The following is a 24,356-nucleotide window of genomic DNA, read 5'->3' on the forward strand; positions in this document are numbered from 1 at the left end:
AGGAACTCTCAAGTATACGTGGTATAGGTCGTAGGAAATAGTTCACTATCACTCATGCCACCGTCTAGCCATGACTCCGTTGCAGTTACCACGTCTGCATTCGTTACTTCCAGGAGTGAGAGGAACTGGTCAGTTTTAGTTTTTAAACTACGGCAGTTAATGACAATGCAGACAAGTTCCCTTTTAACAGCACGTTGTTGGTTACCTGAGGGGCGCAGTGATGGCTACTGGCCTACATAAGTAACAGTATCTGTTTCAGTGTTGTACATGAGAGTTTTATTCTCCAAGTTTAGCTTATTAAACCGTAGTTTCATTTTTCCTCCACGTTCTTTAGCAAACTGGATAAGCTTTTTTCTTTGTTGCCGAACTTTTGCAGAGTAGTCTTCACTCATTGCCGAATTGGTATTTTTTAGCTTTCCAGCATTTGAAAGGACACGGTTCTTGTCTTTAAAAGACAAGAATTTAACAATTAAAGGGTCTACCTGTCTGGCGCATATTGCCCTAGTCTGTGCGCTCTTTCAATAGCCGCTACATCCACAGAAACATTTAGGTTTTCAGAACAAAAAGAAATTATCTTAGTTTCAGACTGCTCCTACGATTAATTTTAATTGTCATGGATACCGTAGAAAATTAAATTACTACTTCGGGATTGGTTCTCCAAATCATCATGGGTTGACTGCAGCGTCAGGCAAGCGGCACCAAGTTTTTCAAAATTTTGCGATAAACGCTCTACTTGAGGCTTTAACGGAAGAACCAGCGACACATTATCTTCAACGAGCTTGACTTTATCAGCAAGTTTGGTTAGTTTTTCTTCAAGCGTCTTTTGTTCGAGCCGAATGGAACGTAGTTCTTCGAGTATCTCGGACTGTTGCCACTGTATCACCGGTATAGTGATGGTGGTGTAGAACATCTGCTTTTCCTGCTCGGAAGATAAAGACCCTGGGTTTTGCTCTATGTCTCCCGCAAGCAATAGCATTGGAGGTGAGGTTTGCGTCACGGCGAAGACACGAAGATCCTCCGGGGCCGACGACGAGTGACCACAACGCAGTCCTTAAATCCCCGCTCCACAAGACGACAGCGTCGACGAGATCACGACCAGACTTCAAGTTGACATCGCCGCCTAGCGAAGTGACAACGGTGTGCCCGGGCCGCGACCTCAGCACTAGACGAAGCCGAGATTGAACACCGAAGCCAACGTGTAATACGAGGACGCGAACTGGCGACCTTTAGGTTGCTGTCGACGCTCGCACAGTCACTGCCCAGTAGACACCGGAGTTGACTGTTCAGTCATCAGTGGGCCGTTTGCGTCAAAGCTTAGGAAAGTAACGACTGCTTGGAATGGCCCGCTAATCCTCACCGCTGGTGGCAACCTTATTACGCCGTCCGGCTGATACACCGCCAGAGTGGCAGTGAATGGACGCATTTACCCTACGAGCTTCGTGGTCTTGCAGCAGGGTTCCCACGACGTAATTTTAGGCATGGACTTCATAAATGCACATAGAGGTATCATCGACCTGCAATCTAAGCTCATCAAGCTCTCTGCAGGCAAAGCCATACTTGCATTTATGAAGTCGACGCAAACTCGACGCAACACGGCGCTCTAAACGTCCTCGGCGCAGAATTGACCGTGCCGCCCCGATCAAGCGTCGTAGTCTGCGTGGGTAGCGCAGGCATCGAAACCGCCGAAGGCATTGTCGAAGGATATATCCAATTGGAACGAGGTATCGGCGTCGCCAGAGGCATCGCAATGCTCAGGTTCTGGTAACAAATTTCACCGAAAAATACCGGCATCTCAACAAGGGCACGACGATCGCTTTTCGAAACGAGTTAGCTGACCTCCAAAATGTATCCACCCTCCACGGCCAACCCCTGGAAAGCGCACCTGACCAATTTCGTTAGCCCACTTTTGACACCAACCGGCCATTAACCCACACCAGAAAAGACCAGATTCGCAGTCTTCTTCGAAGCTACAATGAGTGCATCTCGTCATCATCGAAGGTACGACAAACACCATTGGCCAAGCACCGCATTATAACGGACCAACGCGCCCGACGTCTGCACCAAAGCCATTACCGCGTATAGCGGGGAGAACGTCAAGCCATCAGTGAGCAAGTCGATGAAATGTTTCGTGACGACGTTACCCAGGCATCAAAGAGCCCCTGAGCAACGCCAGTCGTTCTGCTGAAGAAGAAAAACGGGACACTTCGCTTCTGCGTCGATTACCGCCGCTATGTCACGTGGTCGTGACAATATGGCCGTTAAGTGGAGGAGTATGGGCAAGGCCTTCGCCCTGCAGTGGGTGTATTCCGGCTCATGATGCTGATGGCCATTCCACGAGATATAGTCTGTAACGTATACACCTAGTGCTTTATAAGAACGCACAAGTTCTATTCCGGTACTGTCGAGTTCTATCAAGTGTAGCTGAATAGGTTTATGCTGGGGATGAGAAAACACAGCTTTGGTTTTATTAACGTTAATTTGCAACCAGTTAAATACATTTCCAATAACTGCGACGTAGCACTTTGGTACACACCTAAGGTGTACTTGTGTACTTGTGGTGGCTGCATGTAGCCACCACAATGCGTGAAGGACCGCCGAAGGCAGACATGAAATCTTAAAAGCACTTGCTGCTGGGCTAGTTGATTTTGGTTCATATTTAACATAGTTTAAGGCGCAAAAAACAGACAAACACAAAGGTAAGTGACAGGACGAAGCGCGAACTTCCAACTGATTTTATTGCATGCAAGAAAACGTACTTAAATAGCTTTGTAGTTACATGCGTAGGTGTCACCTATAGCTCAGGAACGACCTGATAAGGCGCGCTCCAGGAATATCTTTTCACAGTTATATAAAACAATTGATGTGTCGCTTACGCACATGTCGCCTTTCTTTTTGATATAAAACGTTTCTATCAATTCCCTGGCCTTCTTATCTTTGCTTTTGCCCAGAATGCGCACATCAGTGAAGCATGGCTCACAATTGCGGGACGGGCATTCATTAATGTGCTTAGTTATATGGGTGCCTTCCTTGTTCTGTTGTACGTTTCTCTCATGTTCCCTCGTCCGCTCATTCAGGCACCTGCCTGTCTGACCTATGTAGGAGTGGCCGCAAGACAAGGGGATTTCATATACAACCCCTTCAGCACATTTCATGAACGGTCTCCTGTGGTTCGTTCCGCAGCCTCGTTCCTTGGTATTTTCTTTATCGGTACGGGAGCAAAGACCACCTAGCTTTCTCGGTGCAGAAAAGGTGAGCCGCACACCATGACGGCTGGCAACTTTTTTCAAATTATGGGCCACACGATGCACGTATGGCACCGCCACTGGTCTTACCTCATCTCGAGGGACCTCCGGCCTAGCTCTACCAGTACCCTTCTTTGTCTTGTTTAGGAGACATTCAGCCACCGCAGTCACGAGCGAACGGGGGAACCCGGCTGCAAAAAGCCTAGCCGATTGGTGATTAAAACTGTGCCGCATTTTGTGAAGGCATGACTTTTTGAGTGCCGATTCTAGGCAAAGCGAAGCAATCCCGCGTTTCACCAGTTTAGAATGGCAGGAGTCAAAGGGTAACAGCTGCTTCTTTGCACCCTGGGAATATGTCCAACAGACCCGATCACCACAGAACTCCAGCTTCAAATCTAAAAACTGTAATGAATTGTCATGGTCAGGAAGTTCGTGTGTGAATTCCATACCTTTTCCATGCTCTTTAAAGGCAGATAAAACACTGTCCAATGTTTCCTTAAGGTTGTAAAGACCTTCTTTAGTTCTAGACACTCTAGCACTGGCCACTGAAGAATGGAGCTCGCTAGAGACGGTGAGAAAAACACTCACCTACCACTTCGTCCAGCCGACCAACAAGGTGTACGAAACAGTCTGTTTCCAGCGGCGCCTGCAAGAGGAAGGCGAATCGATTGACGACATCTACACCGCGCTATGCACGCTTGTGAAAAAGTACAACTATGACTGTGCCGATGTGGAAGATCGTCTGGTTCGATACAGATTCGTCGTCGGTTTTTGTGACACAAACCTGGTGGACAAACTGTGCAGCAGTCAAAAGCTCACACTACAGAATGCAAGGCACGAATTTATGAAGACGCCGTGAAAGCTCGTGCAGTGGTCTTCCAAAGGGGACAGAATTGTACCAATTGGGGTGCCGTCGACCAGAATCGCCCCAACGTGGATGCCGTCGACCGACGCAGGAAACAGCAGCACGGCGGCGAACGGATACAGCGACAGACAGCAAAAGGCTGACGGAGAGTGCAACGTCTGTGGTGGAGAAGCTCATTCACGGTCTGTATGTCCACCTCGAGCTCGAAAGTGCTAGAAGTGTGGCAACAAGGAACATTTCGTAAAGGTTTGCCGTAAGAAGGCTACGTTTTCACCGAAAAAGGTACACACGTCGGCAGTCAGGGAGGAAACAGAAGAAATTTTCCTGGCCAAGGCACGGGTCCGATATGTGATGGTCCAGATAGACACGGTGCCAATTTTTTCGAAAGTAGACTCTGTTGCTGAAGTGTCGGCTTCACCAGAAACGTTTCCGGGCATTCCCACAAAACTCAATAAAGTGCAAGAAGTTCTAAAAGGCGCAGGAGGAAAGAACTCACCTCATTGTGCTGGCAAGTTCGTCGCAGAAATCAGCTGGAAGGGGAGAACTTCAAATCAAACGTGTTACGTAGTAAGCCCACTCAGGGGCGCACTCCTCGGCCTACCAGCACTAGAAGCACTTGACATAGTTCAGTTCGTGGTTTTGGTTAGCTCTGAGAGAGAGCACTATGAGATACTTTATCATAAAGCATTTCAGGGCTTAGGAACAATGCCAGGAGAATATAAAAGAACAGATGCCGTCTCTGATACTATAAATGTTCCACGTAAGGTCCCCATACCACTAAGAGAACTACTGAAAGGCAAAACAGAAAGAATGGAGCGGATTGACGTCATAAGAAAAGTAGATGACCCTACTGAGTGGTGAGCAGGAATTTGCCCAGTTGTGAAACCATCGGGAAAACTGATGTATGTGGATTTCACTAAATTGAATAGCAGTGTCCTTTGGGAGCGTCTCACGCTACCAACAGTTGATCAGGCTCTTGAGTCACTTTCAGGGGCAAAAGCTGCTCAAAGCTCGATGCTAACTCTGGATCTCACCAGGTTCGGAAGAGGTAACGACATTCATAACGCGTTTTTGTAAATACTGTTTTGCCTGACTCTTATTTGTAATCACTTCCCCTGCGGAATATTTTCAGAAAAGAATGTCGGAAATTCTTTGGTACCCTCCCGGTGTTGTCAACCTCATGGATGATACCTTGGGGTGCGGCAACAGCAAAAACGACCATGACTGTCAGCCGTAATGAGACGTAAATAGGACGCAAATGTAACCTGTAGCTTCATCTGAAAATGTAGCTTCATCTGATTTATTCGCAGGTAAGAGCGGAAAATATATACATAAAAGAAGATATGTGCAGTAAAGAAACACATCGTCAGTTCACAATGCGTGCTCAAGATACCTGTACTCTGCGTGCAAACGAATAACCGAAATGTTTTTCACACAGTTATGCCCCTCTTCCTGATGTGAAAGGCATCTAATAGTTCACGTGTCGTCTTATCACCGCCTCTGCTAAGTATCATTATCTCCTCCAGCCGCGGCTCACACGCTCTGCAATAAGCCCAATGCTCTGCCAAATGTGTCCCTCCAACCCTTAACGCCCGCAAATGTTCCCCCGCCCGGTCATTGACACACCACCCGGTCTGGCCTATGTAAGTCCTACCGCAGATCAACGGTATCTCGTGAACGACACCGGTACAGCAGTAGACATACTTTTTTGAGTGCTTCTTCCTGCAGCCACACTTCCGCGCACGAAATGCGTCAGCAAAGTTGGGCGAGTTTCAACGATGCGGAAAACACCACAGGAACACCGCGCCGGCTTGCCACATTTTTCACATGATAGGCAACCTTATGAATATACGGTACCACTACTGGTTTTACCGTGTGCCTCTCTAATACTTTCGCTTGTAGTAGATTGCTGGAAAACGTATCAACAACCTTAGATATGTGGATGAAACCACTTTAATGGCAGAAAGTTAAGTGGAGCTCAAGAGACTTCTGATGCGCGTCCAAGAAGAGAGTGAGACGTTTGGGCTTAAACTGAACATTAAAAAGACAAAGATCATGGCGTCTTGCCCTATCAAGTACTGGAGCATCGAGAAGTGGAAGCGGTGACAGATTTTCTCTTCTTGGGCTCGAAGACTACCCCGGAAGGAGACTGCAGCCATGAAATTAGGAGACGTCTGCTTCTGGGAAAGAGAGCAATGGTTAGCCTTGACCGCCTAGTAAAGAGCAGAGACATTAGTCTACCAACCAAGATCCGTATAACCCGTGCTATGGTCTTTCCAGTTGTGATGTATGGATGCGAGAGTTGGACTGTGAAGAAGGCTGACCGCCGAAGAATTGACGCGTTTGAATTATGGTGCTCGCGGAGACTCTTGAGAGTTCCTTGGATTGCAAAAGATCAAATCAGTCGATACTGTCGACCATAAACCTAACTGCTCATTGGAGGGTCAAATTCTAAAGTTAATGCTCAGCTACTTTGGTCATCTGATGACAAGAGATGAGTGGCTGAAGAAAGATTTGATGTTGGGCAAGGTTGAGGGTCGCCGAAGAAGCGGTAGACAGCGATCGCGATGGTTAGATGGCATCCTCGAGGCGCTGCAGATGAAGTTATGTGATGTTAGGAAGATAGTGAGAGACCGGAAAGCGTGGCGTGACATGGTCCATAGGGTCACGAATAGTCGCACACGACTGAACGACTGAACTGAACTGATAAGGCTTTCATGTGTATATGACTTCCTACTACGTTCAATTCCGCCATTTTGAAAGATGTCGAAGTAATCGGGAAAGTGCGCTGCAGTGACCACATAATAGTGAGGTCCCGAATTAGCCTAAATCTGAAGAAGTAACGCAACATATTACTAAGAAAGAAACCCATCAACGAATTAGCGGTGAATGGGAGGGCAGAAGAGTTCGGAATCGAGCTACAGAAAAGATATTCAGCTCTAACCGAGGATGGCGACATTACCCTAGAAGCAATTCGCAATAATTCCAGAGATATGATTACTGAGTGTGCGGTAGAAGTAGGCGGTAGGACAGTTAGAGAGCATACCGGTAAGATGTCTAAGGAGACGAAAGATTTGATTAAGAAACGCCAGAGTATAAAGCTTCCAATCCAACAGACCAGATAGAATTGGCCGAGATATCAAAGCTAATCAATAAGCGCAAAGTGGCGGATATAAACATGGAGAAAATTGAGCATGCTGTAAAGAACGGGGGAAGCTTTAAAGCGGTAGAGAAGAAATTAGGCAAAAACCAGATGTATGCTATAAGGGACAAGGCGGGCAATGTCATCACGAATATGGACAAGATAGTCAAAGTAGCCGAGGAGTCCTATACAGATGTCTACAGTAGCCAAAGAAGTCAGGATCGTAGTGAGATTGCCGGTAGGGAAAAACAGTCAGACGTACGTTCCACCACTGACGAAGGACGAGGTCAAGAAAGCATTACAAACTATGAAAAGGGGGAAACCAGCTGGTGAAGATCAGATAACTACAGATTTGTTGAAGGACGGGAGGGGATATCGTGCTAGAAAAACTGGCCACCCTGTATACGCAGTGCCTGGTGTCATCGACGGTACCGAAACCAAGGAAAAATGCAAATATTATCAATAAAAAGACTAGCGCAAATAACACAGACACAGACATAGGAGAAGACAGGACGAGCGCTAACCTGTGTCTATGTCTGTGTCGGTGTTATTTGCGCTAGTCTTTTTATTTATGATGACACACCAACTAGCCCAGCTTTCAGCCTTGACTGCAAACATTATTCCCATTATAAAACGGGCACTCTAAGGCCCTTAAAAATTACAGACCAATCAACTTACTGTCTGTTACGTATAAGGTATTTATTAAGGTAATCGCTAATAGAATCAGGAGAACATTAGACTGCAATCAAGCAAAAGATCAAGCAGATTTTCGAAAACGGTACACTACTATCGATCATATCCATACCATCAACGTGGTGATAGAAAAATGCTCGGAATATAACAAGCCCTATACATAGCATTCATTGATTACGAAAAAGCATTTGATGCAGTCGAAACCTCGGCGGTGATGCAGGCATTGCGAAACCAGGAGGTAGACGAGCCGTACGTGAAAGTGCTGGAAGATATATATAGTGGCTGCACAGCAACCATAGTTCTGCATAACGAAAGTAAAAAATTCCCATAAAGAATGGTGTTAGGCAAGGAGACACGATCTCCCCAGTACTACTGACAGCTTGCTTAGAGGAAGTATCCAGGGATCGGTTAAGGATAAGGGGAGATGGAGTAATCGGCGATTTGCTGATGACATTGCCTTGCTAAGTAAATCAGGGGATGATCTGCAAATAATGATTGTTGACCTAGACATGAAAAGTAGAAAGGTAGGCTTAAAATTCAATGTGCAGAAGACTAAGGTAATGTTCAACAGCCTCGGGAAGGAACAGCAATTTACGTTAGGTGGCGAAGCACTGGAAGTAGTAGGCGAATATGTCTACTTAGGACAGGTAATAACCGCAATGCGGACCATGAAAAGGAAATACCAAGAAGAATAAGATTGGGATGGAGTGCATTTGGCAAGCCCTCGCAGATTGTAACTAGCAGCTTACCGCTATCGCTCAAGAGGAAAGTATACAACAGTTGCACCTTATCTGTACTCACCTATGGGGCTGATACGTGGAGGCTAACCAAGAGGGTTCTACTGAAGTTGAAGACAACTCAGAGGGCTATAGAACGAAAAATGGTAAGGGTATCATTAAGAGATAGGAAGCGTGCAGGGTGGGTCAGAGAAATAACTCAAGTTACTGACATTCTAGTGAAAATTAAGAAGACGAAATGGGCATGGGCAGGACCATAATACAACATTTTGGGCGAGTTGGTTACATACATTCATTATTACAGCGCGAAGACGGCACGGAACAAGAGGAGGACACAACAGCGGTGACTGTCAAGTGAATTTTATTCGAGATCAGTAGGGTTTTTATACCGCCTGGCGATCAGAAACGAAAAAACAAACAGGAAAACATGCTAGAATAGCAACAGGAATGTGCAAGGGTACAAGAATGAAGATTAGCCGTCACGTAACAGATTTCACGTTCTAGATTTTTGACCTCTTTCTGGGAGAATGCCACTGATGGTGCGCTTATGCAATCGTCCTGCAATATTATAATCATACAAGCTTCTATAATCTCTCTTGTTAATGCGTCTCGGTGTTTCCCTATGACACTGCATTGCCTGTACATAGGTTCACATTGATCGTCACTATCATCTTCTGCGCAGCAGTCCCTGCAATGTTTGGCTACGTGGCCTGAGGTAGCAACACGGGCGACATTATCACTGTGCTCTTTTAGCCTTTTGTTGAGACAGCGTCCAGTCTGCCCGATGTACTTTTTCCCAAAGTACATGGGCAGAGAATACACCACACCTTCTTGACACGGGACAAAATGATCCCCATGTTTAACTTTGCACCTGCGCGGTTCAATAGTCGTGCAATAACCTTTTTTGCACATCCTGGAAAGTTTTTCCGGCGCTGAAAATACTACATCAACCCTCGCCCGACTTCCAATTTTTCGGAGGTTGTGCGACACCTGATGGAGGTAAGGCAAAACAACAACCTTCCTTCTTTCCCTTTGCCTAACCGGTTCGCTAGTGAGGCGAGGTCTCAGGTTTTTCAGCTGCTTTTCTGGCACCGACACTAGCACATCGGACGGATAGCCAGCCATTGTAAGGCGATCAACTTGTTTCGCAAAGCTTTGTCCCATACTATACTCGCAACACATCTTTAAAACATTATTAAAAACAGAATGAATAATGGCCGTTTTTACAAGTTTAGAATGAGCTGATGCGTATGGCAGGATGGGGTTTTTAGCTCGAGGCTCGTACGACCAACACATGGGACGGAGTGAAATGAAGGGCGAGATCTAAGAACCTGATAGTGTCATTAAGTGGGGTTGCCTGCGTTATAACCAATGGTTCAAGACACTCTGTGAACACAGAATGAATCTTTAGGAACTGCTGCTTAAAGCTGAGGTTGTCGTACTGTACAAACACAAAGTAATCGTCAACAAATCTAAAAATGCGGCACACACCAAACCCTTCCAAACGATCTTGCAGTGTTTTGTCACGCTAGGCCAAAAACATATCGCTCAGAATCGGGGCGTGAACATATTCCGTCGTTCTGAATGTACATATTACCATTCCATTCTACAAAAGTCGAACTAAGAGAAAATGATAACAAATCTAGGAAGGCATTTGCAGCAATTCCGCACTCGTTTTGGAAAGCTATGACACCATGCTTTTCAATGTGGTTATTCACAGCTGACAGTATCTCCGCCTGGGGAATTGTGTAATACAAGTCTTTAACGTCGAGTGAAAATCCCTGCAGTTTTTTTATCATCATCCCATCCTTTTATGAAGGTGATTACTTCGTCAGAATTTTTTATTCTAAAAGGGTCACTGATAGTTAAAACGTCGAGTTTCTGTTGCAAGTATTTTGCGACCTGCTTCTGCCATGTCCCTACTTCTGAAACTATTGCACGAAACGGCTAGTTGGGTTTATGGGTGTCTGCAGAGAAGAAAATTTCAAGGTTGCTCTTGTGACAGTTCTCAATCATACTCGACAACTTGTTTAAATTGAACCTGTTAGTTAGCTTTTTTGCTTGACTCTTAATTTTCGACATTTTTACATCATCGCGCTTGTCAAACACTGCAAGGACGCTGTCCATTGCTTTCGACATGTACACATCTCTAGTTAAAACAACAAAACCTCCATCTTTGTCTGCAGCAGGAAGAGACAGCGAGTTATTTTTCAGCCAATTAACTGTTTTGATCAAGGGGAGCTTCCTGCCTGCCTGTCTGTACTTTGCTAAAACGTCTACACCTTCAGAGATGCAACGGTCGTTTCGGTCTTCTCTGCGCGTCGAAAAACTTGTTTCACCTTCGCCAAGAGCTCCGGTCTCGAAGTTTTTGGGTCGACCGCAAACTTGGGCCCCCGGCCAACTTGAAAAAACGGCCATTATTCATTCTGTTTTTAATAATGTACTAAAGATGTGTTGCGAGCATAGTATGGGACAAAGCTTTGCGAAACAAGTTGATCGCCTTACAATGGCTGGCTATCCGTCCGATGTGCTAGTGTCGGTGCCAGAAAAGCAGCTGAAAAACCTGAGACCTCGCCTCACTAGCGAACCAGTTAGGCAAAGGGAAAGAAATAAGGTTGTTGTTTTGCCTTACCTCCATCAGGTGTCGCACAACCTCCGAAAAATTGGAAGGCGGGCGGGGGTTGATGTAGTATTTTCAGCGCCGGAAAAACATTCCAGGATGTGCAAAAAAGTTAATTGCACGACTATTGAGCCGCGCAGGTGCAAAGTTAAACATGGGGATCATTTCGTCCCGTGTCAAGAAGGTGTGGTGTATTCTCTGCCCATGTACTGTGGGAAAAAGTACATCGGGCAGACTGGCCGCTGTCTAAACAAAAGGCTAAAAGAGCACAGTGATAATGTCGCCCGTGTTGCTACCTCAGGCCACGTGGCCAAACATTGCAGGGACTGCTGCGCAGAAGATGATAGTGACGATCAATGTGAACCTATGTACAGGCAATGCAGTGTCATAGGGAAACACCGAGAGATTATAGAAGCTTGTATGATTATAATATTGCAGGACGATTGCATAAGCGCACCATCAGTGGCATTGTCCCAGAAAGAGGTCAAATATCTAGAATGTGAAATCTGATACGTGTCGGCTAATCTTCATTCTTGTACCCGTGCACATTCCTGTTGCTATTCTAGAATGTTTTCCTGTTTTTTTTTCGTTTCTGATCGCCAGGCGGTATAAAAACTCTACTGGTCTCGAATAAAATTTAGTTGACAGTCAGTGCTGTTGTGTCCTCCTCTTGCTCCGTGCCGTCTTTGCGCTGTAATAATGAATGGGCAGGACATGTAGGGCGAAGAGAAGATAACCGATGGTTGCTTAGGGTACCAAACTGGATTCCAAGGGAAGGAAAGCGTAGCAGGAGTAGGTAGAAAGTCAGGTGGGCGGATGAGATTAAGAAGTTCACAGGGGTCAAGTGGATGCAGCTAGCACAGAACCGGGTTAATTGGAGAAATATGGGAGAGGCCATCGCCCTGCAGTGGGTATGGTCAGGCTGATGATGATGATGCTGATAAGGCTTTCAATTATTCGATGTAATACCTCTGTGCACTAGATAGATAGATATGTTTATTGGTAGGAGAGAGGTTGGCCGGAATGTTTAAAATCTGGCCTGCACTGGGGAAGAGGATCACAATAGGTGGCGATATGGGAGAAGACATGAAAATATATACGCGTGTGGAAACTTGTGTTAGAAGCGCGAGTCAAGTCCCATGTCGCACACGAGTCTGCTGTACAGCCAACCTGAACAAGGGCGGAACCTTGCCGAGCTGCGTTTATAGCTTTTTATTGCCCCTCCTTCCTTGCAAGGAAAATTAACATAAGTAAACCAACGAACCAGCAAACAAATGGACGGAGTTTTTTCTAATGGGCTAGTAATATGTAATGAGCGGTGAATACATTTTACGAAGAAAGTAGTTGTGATTACTAAGCAACCGCAAAACCCGATTAAAACCTGATGGTGCTTCGCCGCGATGACTATGGCGTTCATCTGCTTACTTAAACAGCGCTGAGAACAACACGCACACAGTGCAAAAGGACGGGAACAGACGCTGTTCCCGTTTCGGTGTTTTTATGTTGAGTGCTTTTCTTAATACCTTGCGCGCTCAACTTCCGAACTCAATGCCACTTTAAGACTGCGTGATGAATAACCCTAGGGGGCCTAAATGTTCGCAGCCTTGCACCACGATGTCCGCACTGGGACGTTAATCCTTGTAGCTGCATCCTGGATTCATATCTGCGCCACGTATTGCACGACGTATGCACATTTCATAAGCGCAAAAACCCAGGAAGAACACAAACTTCAACTGAATATTTATGGCAACAACGTCAAATGTAAACAAAAACGGTCTGATAGCAACATCATACAAGCGCATGCCCCATACACTCGCTCCTGCTACAAAAACGCTAGAATTACCTGGGTGCATGCGTCCTACTTGCACACATGTCGCAACTCTTTTCATAATAAGAACACAGATGCAGTGCTAACGCAATTACCGCCTTCGTTATGTATCTGATGCGCCCCCCCCCCCCCCATCACAACCTTCTCTCTTATTCTGCTGCCTAAACCAGCGCAGCACACGTGTGTTAAAGCTGGAGTGCACGAGTGGACGAAGCAGGTCTCATGCTTCTTCCTGGAAATATTCCTGCCGCTCCTCTGGCCATTTAATTTAGAGCAGAGCAGCGAAACATTTCGCACACTCCCCCAATTTACCCGGTCCTGTGCTAGCTGCATCCATTTCAACCCTGCGAATTTCTTAACCTCATCCACCCACCTAACATTCTGCTGCCCTCTGCTAAGCTTTCTTTCCCTTGGCATCCAATTTGTTACTCTGAGACCATCGGTTGTCCTCTCTACGCACTACATTCCCTGCCAATGCCCCTTTCTTCTTGATTTCCACTAGAACGTCAATAACTCGAGTTATTTCTTTGATCTAATCTGCACGCTTCTATCTCTTAACGTTACAATTACCATTTTTCGTTCCAAATCCCTCTGCTTTGTACTCAACTTAAGTAGAACACTGTTCGTTAACCTCCACGTTTCAGCCCCACCGGTTCGTAGAGATAAGATGCAGCTTTTGCATGCTTTCCGCTTGAGCGATACCGGTAAGCTGCCAGTCATAATATGTGAATACTTATCAAATGCGCTTCCTTCCAGCCTTACTTTCTTAGTTACTTCCCTTTCATGGTGTGGATCTGCGGTTACTGTCTGTCTTAAGTAGACATAGTCGCCTACCCCTTCCAGTGCTTCGCTACCTATTCTAAACTGCTGTTCCTTCTCGGCACTGCTGTCTTCTGCATATTGATTTTCAAGCCTACATTTCTGCTATTCCTGTCTAGGTCACCATTCATTCTGTGCAGTTCATCTCCTTACTTACTTAGCAAGGCAATGTTATTAGCGAATAGCATATTACCGAGGTATTTTCGATCGACCCTTGTAACTACTTGCTCTCATTCCAAGCCTCTTAATGCTTCCTCTAAACAAGCAGTGAATAGTACTGGGGAGATCGTGTCTGCTTGCCTAAAACATTTTTAAGGGGATTCTGTTACTTTCTTCATGTAGAACTATGTTTGCTATATATATATATATATATATATATATATATATATATATATATATATATATATATATATATATATATATATATATATATATATATGTGAAGGAAAGAAGCCAACAGTCGGCGAGGCCAAGGAAAGCATTGGGGATTATGTTTTATGCCTTTTTTTATTTTTACTTGGATAATCACAGAAATGAGTAATGTAATCTGCTCAGGGGAAAGATAATTAAACACAAAGTAGAAGAAAAAACAACGTGCCGATGGTGGGGACCGAACCCACGACCTCCGAATATCGCGTCCGGTGCTCTTCCAACTGAGCTACATCGGCCGCTGTCCCCCCCCCCCCCTGCTACTTGCTTGGGTATTTAAGTTGTCTGTATACGAACCTTGAGAGTGTTCACTAGCGCCACCCCCAACCATAGCGGCGGACGTGGAACGTCCATTGTTACCGCCAGCGTCACGTAGAACGTAATCAAGAGCGAGGGCGAAAGCTGTGGTAGAACCCTCTTACGCTACCTATGGCTTCAAGATTGCCAGAACCGAGACCCCCGTAAGCTACAAGCAGATCAACTAAGGAGAGATGAGGGCGCTCGTTATAATACATGAAGGAAAGAAGCCAACAGTCGGCGAGGCCAAGGAAAGCGTTGGGGGTGGTACTTTATGTATTTCTTTTTAATGTTTACTTGGGAAATGAGTAATGTAATCTTTCCCCTAGTGATTGATATGTCCCTAGGGACTGAGTTCGAAGCGCCCTTTGTGCACTCTTTTTTATTCTTTTTTATTTTTTAGTTTTTTTTTATGTATCTAACTTGTTTCGTTACTTTTTACAATTTAAATTTCATCCCACGCCTTTTTTCTCCGGGCGCAGAGTGCTGCCAGTGCGGAGCGTCCCAGTATTCCGCGTCCCAGTGCGTCCAGTTTCCAGCGTCATACCGGGACCATAATCAGGTATAGCGCTGGGGCGCTGGGACCCAGCGGCACTGGTTTTTGCAATAGGGATTGCATAAGTTAAATCACTGATGCGTTTGACAGCCCCATATGGGCCATCATATTGGGCCAGGAGTTTTTATGTAGGCCACGGCGCCGATTTGGACGCCATAGCCAGAATAAATCGGCTATAGAGTACGTCACCCGCCGGTGACTGGCATCGTATCGTATGTTTGTATAACTTTATTAGGGAGCCGGCAAACGACGGGTTAAAGCGTCGTGACGCTGGCCAAGCGTCTACCCGGGGTTAATCCCTACTCTGCACTACCTCATTTGGCCCGTTTGTGGTGGGTTGTGAGGCTTGTGCTTTTCGAGCCCACCCCGGGCCTGCTGGACGGCCCATAGTTGCATGTCCTTGTCTGTATTCAGCACAGTACTTTGAAGTTCCGGCGGGTATGTCCTGGATGCAGCTTCGATCGGGAACCTGGCATAGTCCAATATGATGTGCCATTGGTCCGCCGGACCCACTTGACATACACTGCACATATCACTCGTGTAGATGTCTGGGTGGAGGACGTGTAGCACTGCCGGGGCTAGGAGTGACCCGGTTTGCATTTGCGTTAGGATGACCGCCTCCTCACAACTAAGTGCCGGGTGAGGCGGCGGCATTGTCTGTCGAGCTAGGCGGTAAAATTTTGTCACTTCCTCGTAACTGGTCATTCGGTCTTTTGTTTCGAACCCCCATTCGGAACGGTCCTTCCCGGGGGCGCGGAAGGTAAGCGCTCGCGCCGCCGAATGGGCCGTCTCGTTGGGATTCGGTGAGGATGCACAATCTCCCGCGTGCGCCGGGAACCACTTGATGCGGATAGCGCTGCCGCGGTCTTGAAGCTGGAGCTTACTGATGATGGCGGCCGCCGGCGCGCACACTCGCCCCTTGGCAAAGTTTCGCACAGCGTTCCTCGAGTCGCTGAGCAGGGTGCGACACTCGGCCTCCGAGATCGCCAGAGTGATGGCAACCTCCTCGGCGTCTGTGGCGTTCGTGAACCGCCCGCTCGCTGCCGTTGTTTTGATGCCGGTAGCCGCTGCAACGGCCACTGCCACGAATCCTTCTCGCTTGTATTCCGCAGCGTCCACGAACCGGGCGTGCGGGTCCTGGGCATGTTGCTCGACGAGGGCTTTGGCCCGCGCCTGCCGCCGCTCTTGGTTGTACTCGGGGTGCATGTTTTTCGGGATGGGGTCCACGTGGATGTGGGCCCATGCCTCATCACTGATCTCGCACGATTGCCGACTGGGAGCTCGGGGATTGTAACCCAGGGACGTCAGTATACTGCGGCCTGTCATGGTGGTAGAGAGGCGCTCATTTGCGCCGTGACCTGCGCCTCGGCTATTTCTTCTAAGGTGTTATGGACGCCTAGCTGCAGGAGCCGAGCCGTACTCGTGGTCCCCATTACTCCCAGCGCCGTCTTGTAAACCCGTCTGATCAGCGTGGTTATCTTTGTCTGGTCAGTGGCCTGCCAGTTGAGGTAGGCCGCAAGGTAGGCGATGTGACTGATCACGAACGACTGGACGAGGCGCAGAAGACTGTCTTCACGCATGCCTGCCCATCGTGTCGAGACTCGGTGTATGAGCCGGATAGCGTCCATTGCCTTGGTGGTAATCTTGTTGATGGTCTCGTCGTTCCGGCCGTTCTTGTTTAGTAGCAGGCCCAGGACGCTGATCTTGGGAACTTCGGGGATGCACTGCCCCGATGCAGCCACGATCTTTATGTGATCGCACTCCCGAGCGGGAGCGTGTTTCCGTCCCTGTTGTAATGGTGTGAGGACGAACAGCTCGGATTTGGCGGGTGAGCACACTAGGCCTGTGCCGTTAAGGTGTTGCTCGATGGCAGTAACAGCCTCTTGGAGCTGCTGCTCAATGCTGGCGTCGGTGCCTCCTGCCGCCCACAGGGTAATGTCGTCGGCGTAGATCGTATGCCGGACGCCGGTCCCTCTACTGCCCTCGCTACCCCGATCATGACAAGGTTGAAGAGCAACGGCGAGATGACTGAACCTTGCGGGGTACCCGTGCTTCCGAGCTCGTGTTCGGGGAACTTAAGGTCTCCGGCGTGCAGTTCCACCGTGCGGTTGGTCAAGAAGTCTTGGATGTAATTGTGGCTCGCTACCCCCATGTTGAGTTTCGATACTTGTGCTTATATGGCTGAGTGTTTGACTTTGTCTAATGCGCTTTGTAAATCAAGTCCAAGAATTACTTTGCTGTCTTGTGTCTTGTCGATTATTTCTTGTTTGAGTTGTAGCATAGCGTCTTGCGTGCTGAGTCTGCGCCTGAAGCCGATACTTTAGAACGTTCTTGTGAAGCACCAGACCGTAATCGGGCGATTCTCCGAGCTTCTTCGGCTAGACAGAGGGTCTCAGCCAAGTAGGGCTCTTCACGGCTTGAGAAGGGCAGGATAGTATCCATGGGGTAGCGTGGTGGTCTGGCATACACCAGGAAAAATGGACTGTACCCAGTCGTCTTATGCGTTGCGGTATTAAACGCATACGTGATGAAGGGTAGTATAGTGTCCCAGTTCTTATTCCCTGCATCCACATACATGGCTAGCACGTTGATAAGCGTTCCGTTGGCGCGCTCACTCAAGGCATTTCTCTGGGAATGGTATGGCGTCGAGTGTCGGGAAGGTACGGCGCATAAACGCATGACCTCTTCAACAACATCAGCAGTGTATTGTCGGCCCTGATCAGTGATGACAATTCGTGGCGACCTGTGTCGTACGATGACTGAGTGCAGCAAGAAAAGCGACATTTGATGCGCCGTAGCAGATGGAAGAGCGGCGGTTTCACAGTAACGTGTTAGTCCGCGCAGATTACAATACAGCGATATCCATCCAGGGACTTCGGAGACGGACCTACAAGGTCGATGCTTGCATGATCAAACGGAGCTGTCGGAGTCTTCACAGGGTGCAGCAAGCCAGATTGAGTTGCAGTTGGACATTAGTGGCGTTGACATAGCTTGCAACTGGCAATGCATTGTTCAATTGTCGAGTGCATTCTGGGCCAGTAAAATCTTTCTTCAGCATGGTGGAGTGTTCGAACCGATCCCAAATGCCATGAAGATGGATCATCATGCATGACATGCAATACGTCCGTACAAAGAGTCTTGGGAACTCCGAGTAGGATATCGATGGCGGACATGCGAAATACTCTTTTTCCATAGGAGGCCATCACGCACACAAAAAGGGCTTGTAGGTGCGCAGACTTGGGCGGCAGCAACGAGAGGCTCTAGACTGCTATCACGTTGCTGTTCCATTTTAAAACATTCGTGTCGGGGAACGCTGGCTCGAGGGTAAATATATAATTATCGAAATCGTGGCTCTTAGGTCCAGTCGGGGCCATTGGAATCCTAGAAAGACAATCTGCGTCTGCATGACGCCTCCCGCTTTTGTACACCATGGCAAAGTCATATTCTTCTAACCGGAGGGCCCAGCATGCGAGGCGACCGCATGGGTCTCGAAGGTTTCGCCGCCAACAGAGTGAATGATGAGCAGTTACGATAGCAAACGACCGTCCGTACAAATATGAACGGAAACGCCGCACAGCATAAACTACAGCCAGACATTCCTGTTCGGTGACTGTGTAGTTTCCCTCCGTCTTGCTCAGGGTACGACTTGAGTACGCGATAACATGCTCTCGTTCATCGTGCCGCTGGACAAGCACTGCCCCGATACCGATTCCACTATCGTCTGTGTGAACTTCTGTCACTGCAGCAGGATCAAAGTGATGTAGGATGGGTTTCGATATTAAAAGAAACTTCAGTTGACGAAATGAAGCTTCGCAGTCTGGTGTCCAGTCAAAAGTGGAGTTTTTGTTGAGAAGGCAAAGTCAGCAAAGTGATGTATAAAGCATCTAAAAAACGAACACAACCCTATAAAACTGTCTGCGGGGATTTAAAAGACTCAACAGCGACAGTTTTCTGGGGATCCGGCGTTAGACCACCACCTTTGACAAGGTGTCCTAGCGCCAGCGCTTGGCGCCCTCCAAAGCGGCACGTTTTCGAGTTTAGAATTAGGGCGGCGTTGTGCAGACAATTCAAGACGCGTACTAGACAGTCATTGCGTTCATGGAAGGGCTTCCCAAACATGACGACATCGTCCAGATAGCAAAGACAAATTTCCCATTTTAAGCTGCACAAAACTGTGTCCATAAAGCGTTCAAAGGTGGCTGGCGCATTACACAGCCCGAATGGCATAACATTAAACTCATAAAGGCCATATGGCGTTACGAAGGCTGTTTTTTTTCTTATCCGCAGAGTCCATTGGAATTTGCCAGTAGACAGATCTGAGATCAAGACAACAAAAATAGGACGCACCAGAGAGGCAGTCGAGGGCATCGCCTATGCGAGGAATAAGATAGACGACCTTTTTTGTAACAGAATTTAGACGCCGATAATCGACGCAGAATCGCCACGAACCGTTTTCTTGTGTACAAGAATAACAGGGACAGCACAGGGGCTAGATGACTCCTGTATCACCTTCTTCCGTAGCATGTCCTCCACTTGCTCATAAATGACTTTGCGCTCAGATGGGGACACGCAATATATGGCTTTTGAAGAATGGGACGAGCCAAACCAGTGTCGATGGTATGATCGGTCCGATGTGCCGGGCGAGAGATTGGTCCATCTTTTTGAGAAAAGTCAAACATAGGCGAAAAGGGTAGAAGAATATTCACAAGAGTACGGCGTTGAGGTGAGCTGAGATCGGCGCTAATCATGCGGAAGATCGAAGTTTCATCAGCAGCCAGAAGTAGGGTGGCACTCAAAGAATCTGTGACCAAAGAAACGACGCGGGGCGCATCGGTCCACAGGAGGCAAGCTACAATCCCGTTGGTAAAACTGCGGGCTCGGATGGTGAATTGATTGTCCATAACGAGGCACTACCGTGATGCTCGGAGATCATACAGTGAGGAATAATAACATTTTTCTTCAGGCATGCTGAGTGAACTGGGTGCACCACGGCCTGAAATGAAACCTGGTCAAGAAGTGGAGGGGACACGGGGAAAAACATGGGTGACAAAGGTGGAAATACTGTGCCTTCGGTAATACTAAAAACCGTTTCTTCATTACGGCCACTTTCAAAAAAAGTCGGCAGATGCGAGCCGTCAAAATGAACCTCCTGACTTCGGCAGCCCACGGTAGCACCGCAAAACGTCAAGAAGGCCATTCGTAAAATGATGTCACGCGTAGAGTGGGGTACGACTACGAACTCGGCTTGAAAAATAGCACCACCCACAGACACTTGCGCACCACACACACGCAGTGGTCGCAACGCGCTTTCCACTCACACCGCAAAACGTTGAAGCACGGTCATAATCAAACATCACTTTGCGTCCCAACAAGTGCCTAAACTGATTACTCATCACAGACACAGTCGCACCCGTATCCACGAAAGCTAGTGTACACACACCATCAAAGAACAACGAATGTTAATTTTGAGCGTTGTAGTTGGAGGGATGCTGGCACACAGCACATTTCCAGCGGCCTCACACCCATTGGTCGCGCTGGATAGCTTTCCTGCCGAGGCGACATAGAGCGGCGCCGCTGTGATCGAGAACGACGCGCACGGAAGGCGGGTGGAGGAGTAACACTTCTATCAGATGCAGGGGAATGGTCGCGGATATTCTCGTTATGGATGTTGCGGTAATACCCACGCTGAGTATTTGATTGTTGAAAAACTCGTCTGTAGCCGATTGTTGGGTACTGTTGGAGGCGCCGGGCGGTTATAGCGAGGCGGGAACCTATTGCGGCAGTACCTGGCGATGTGACCTTCGACGCCGCAGCGGTAGCATATCGGTGGGAAGGTAGAAAATGCTGTTGTGTATAAGAGCCAGGAACAGCTGGACGCGTCTTAGGTCTGGCTGAATGTTCATACTGCTCAGGAATCCTGCCAGATCGAATTGAAGATCTATGTACAGTTGAGGCGATGTCATACCTTGGGGAGTCAAGCATCGACGCATTCCGGTTGGCGAAATGCATAGGCGGACAGTCAATAGAAGCTGCAACTTCAGGAGCTTGTGCGAAAGGCTGCACTGCAATCTCTTGTGGTGGTGAAGCCGGCGGTCTAGATAACCTCTAGACAGAGACCTTAGCAGATTCGTGCAGGGGTAGTCGGTTGAGCCGAAGAAGTTCTTCCCTCATGATTTGCCGGATAGTCGACGGAAGATCTAGTTGGGCATGGTCATCAAGGCTGGCCACGGTAGGCACGTTGGCCAGCCGCCCAAATTTCGGAGCAATACGACGCGTTTTGAGAGCTTGAAAAGCGGGGATGTGTTTATTCAAGGGTGTCTTTGGCGATTGAAAAGTTATACACGTCAGCCGCAATGCCATTCAAAATGCGGCCGACTCTCTCTTCCTCGGGCATGTTGGAATTGACGCATTTGCATAACTTGAGGATCTCTTTTGTATAAGTGGTACAAGTTTCATTGGGCAATTGAGCTCTTTGGGCAATGGTCTGCTCAGCCCGCTTTTTGCTCGGTACAAAGTCACTAAAACGCTGTTTTATCTCGGTGGCAAACCGCTCCCAAGTTGTCAAATTGTCCTCGTTATTCTCGAACCAGGTCATAGCCGTGTGAGTTAGAAAGAAAACGACATTTGTGAGCATGGTGATAGGGTCCCACCGGTTGTACCGACTAGCTCGTTCATAATGAAGTAGCCACTTCTCAACGTCCTCCCCTTCTTCTCCTGCAAACGGTCGCGGTTACCGGTAAGGCTGGTAGGGAATAGAGCTGGAGGGGGCAGGCCTGTCACTGGCCTGGCTTGCAGTGTCTCGGCTGGCACGGTTAGAGTCGGTGTGGTCCATGATGTTTGGAAGCCGTGGCAGTCCAGCAAGGCGGCTACTACGTCGAAATTTCACTTGGTGTTGCTGCGCCGTACTTAGGGATGGAATGGAGCTCCTTCCACCAAGTTGTTACGGTGAAATAACAAATAGTAGTTCTGAGGTAGCGGGATATATATATATATATATATATATATATATATATATATATATATATATATATATATATATATATATATATATATATATATATATATATATATATATATATATATATATATATATATATATATATACATTGTTACGATGAAATAGCAAAGGGGTGTTTATTTGGCAGTGGGATAATATGTGGGATATGTGGGCAGTGGGATAATTATATGGCAGTGGGATAAGGTGAAGCCTACTAGCCACAAGCACCAATGCTTCTTCCTCCTCTTCTTCCACACCATCACAATCCTTCATCGTCGTCAGTAGCGTGACATTTCCCCCCTACTCAGACGAAGCCCTCTGGGCGTGTTCGTGAGTCGTTCGAGGCTGACACTGCTTCAATCGGCCAACATGAGATCGTTCGGTTTCGGCAGACCGACGACCCGATGCTGTCAGGCGGGCTATTGCATACGTTAAATTACTGATGCATTTAAACACCACATATGGGCGTCATAGTGGGCCAAGACTTTTTGATGCAGGCGGCGCCGAATCGGACGCCACAGCCAGACTAAATCTCCCATAGAGTACGTTACACGCCTGTGACTGGCCTCGTAGAATCTTTGGAACGTTCTTGTGAAGCACCCGACTGTAAACGGGTGATTCTCCGAGATTATTCAGCGAGACAGAGGGTCTCAGCAAGGCAGGGATCTTCACGGCTTGAGAAGGGCAGGATATTATCCAGGGAGTAGCGTGGCGGTCTGGCATACAGCAGGAAAAATGGACTCTACCCAGTCGTCTCATGAGTGGCGGTATTAAGGTATTAAACGCATACGTGATGAAGGGTAGTATGGTGTCCCAGTTCTTATGCCCTGCATCCACATACATAGCTAGCATGTTGATATGCGCTCTGTTTACGCGCTCAGTCAAGCCATTTATCTGGGGATGGTATGGCGTCGAGTGTCGGGAAGTTACGGCGCATAAACGCATGAGCTCTTCAAAACATCAGCGGTGAGTTGTCGGCCCCGATCAGTGATTACAATTCGTGGCGGCCTGTTTCCTACGATGACTGAATGCAGCAGGAGAAACGACACTTGATGCGCCGTAGCAGACGGAATAGCGGCGGTTTCACAGTAACGTGTGAGGTAGTCCACGCAGATTACAATCCAGCGATTTCCATCCAAGGACTTCGGATACGGACCAACAAGGTCAATGCCTACTTGATCAAATGGAGCTAAGCCAGATGGAGTAAGCCAGATGGAGTTCCAGTGGGACGTTTTTGGCCTTGACATCGCCTGCAACTTGCAACGTATTTTTCAACAGTCGAGCGCATTCTGGGCCAGTAAAATCTTTCTTGAGCACAGTGGAGTGTTCGAACGGATTCCAAATGCCCAGAAATTGGATCATCATGCATGACACACAATACATCCGTGCAAAGTGTCTCTGGAACTACGAGTCGGTATCGTGGTATCGTTTGCCGACAGGAGAATAATTCTTTTTCCACAGGAGGCCATCACGCACACAAAAACGGCTTCTAGCTGCACTGGCTTGGGAGGCGGCAAACAGAGGCTGCAGACTGCTATCCCTTCGCTGTTCTATATTGAAAACATTCGTGTCGGGGAACGCTGCCTCAAGGGTCAATATGTAATTGTCGAAATGCTCGCTGTCAGATGCGGTCGTGGTCATAGGCATCCTAGAAAGACAATCTGCGTATGCATAACGCATCCCGCTTTTGTACACCACGGCAAAGTCATATTCCTGTAACCGAAGGGCTCAGCTTGCGAGGCGACCACATGGGTCTCGAAGGTTCCGCAGCCAACAGAGTGAATGATGGTCAGTTACGATAGTAAACGATCGTCCATACAATTATGAACGGCAACGCTGCACAGCCAAAACGACAGCCAGGCACTCCTGTTCGGTGACTGTGTAGTTTCGCTCCGGCTTGCTCAGGGTACGACTTGCGTACGCAATAACATGCTCTCGTCCATCGTGTAGTTGGACGAGGACTGCACCGATACCGATTCCACTAGCGTCCGTGTGTACTTCTGTCATTGCAGTAGGATCGAAGTGACGTAGGATGGGTTTCGATAATTAAAGAAACTTCAGTTGACGGAATGACGCGTTGCAGTCTAGTGTCCAGTGAAGAGTAGAGTTTTTGTGCAGAAGGCACGTCAAT

The 24,356-nt window shown here is 47.7% G+C and overlaps 1 protein-coding gene across 1 annotated transcript in view; it reads right to left on the reverse strand.

The window, feature by feature from the left end:
* Window positions 1-24,356, reverse strand: part of LOC146171941 (D-lactate dehydrogenase, mitochondrial-like) — a 288,593-nt gene that overhangs the window by 92,288 nt on the left and 171,949 nt on the right. Inside the window, exon 4 of the mRNA XM_084586185.1 lies at window positions 3,835-3,888. Coding sequence (XP_084442311.1) covers window positions 3,835-3,888 — 54 coding nt within the window. The remainder of the gene's footprint in view (window positions 1-3,834; window positions 3,889-24,356) is intronic.

Source organism: Amblyomma maculatum, unplaced genomic scaffold (assembly GCF_055883805.1).
Source record: "Amblyomma maculatum isolate TAMU_Amacu unplaced genomic scaffold, ASM5588380v1 scaffold_15, whole genome shotgun sequence".
Lineage (NCBI taxonomy): Eukaryota > Metazoa > Arthropoda > Arachnida > Ixodida > Ixodidae > Amblyomma > Amblyomma maculatum.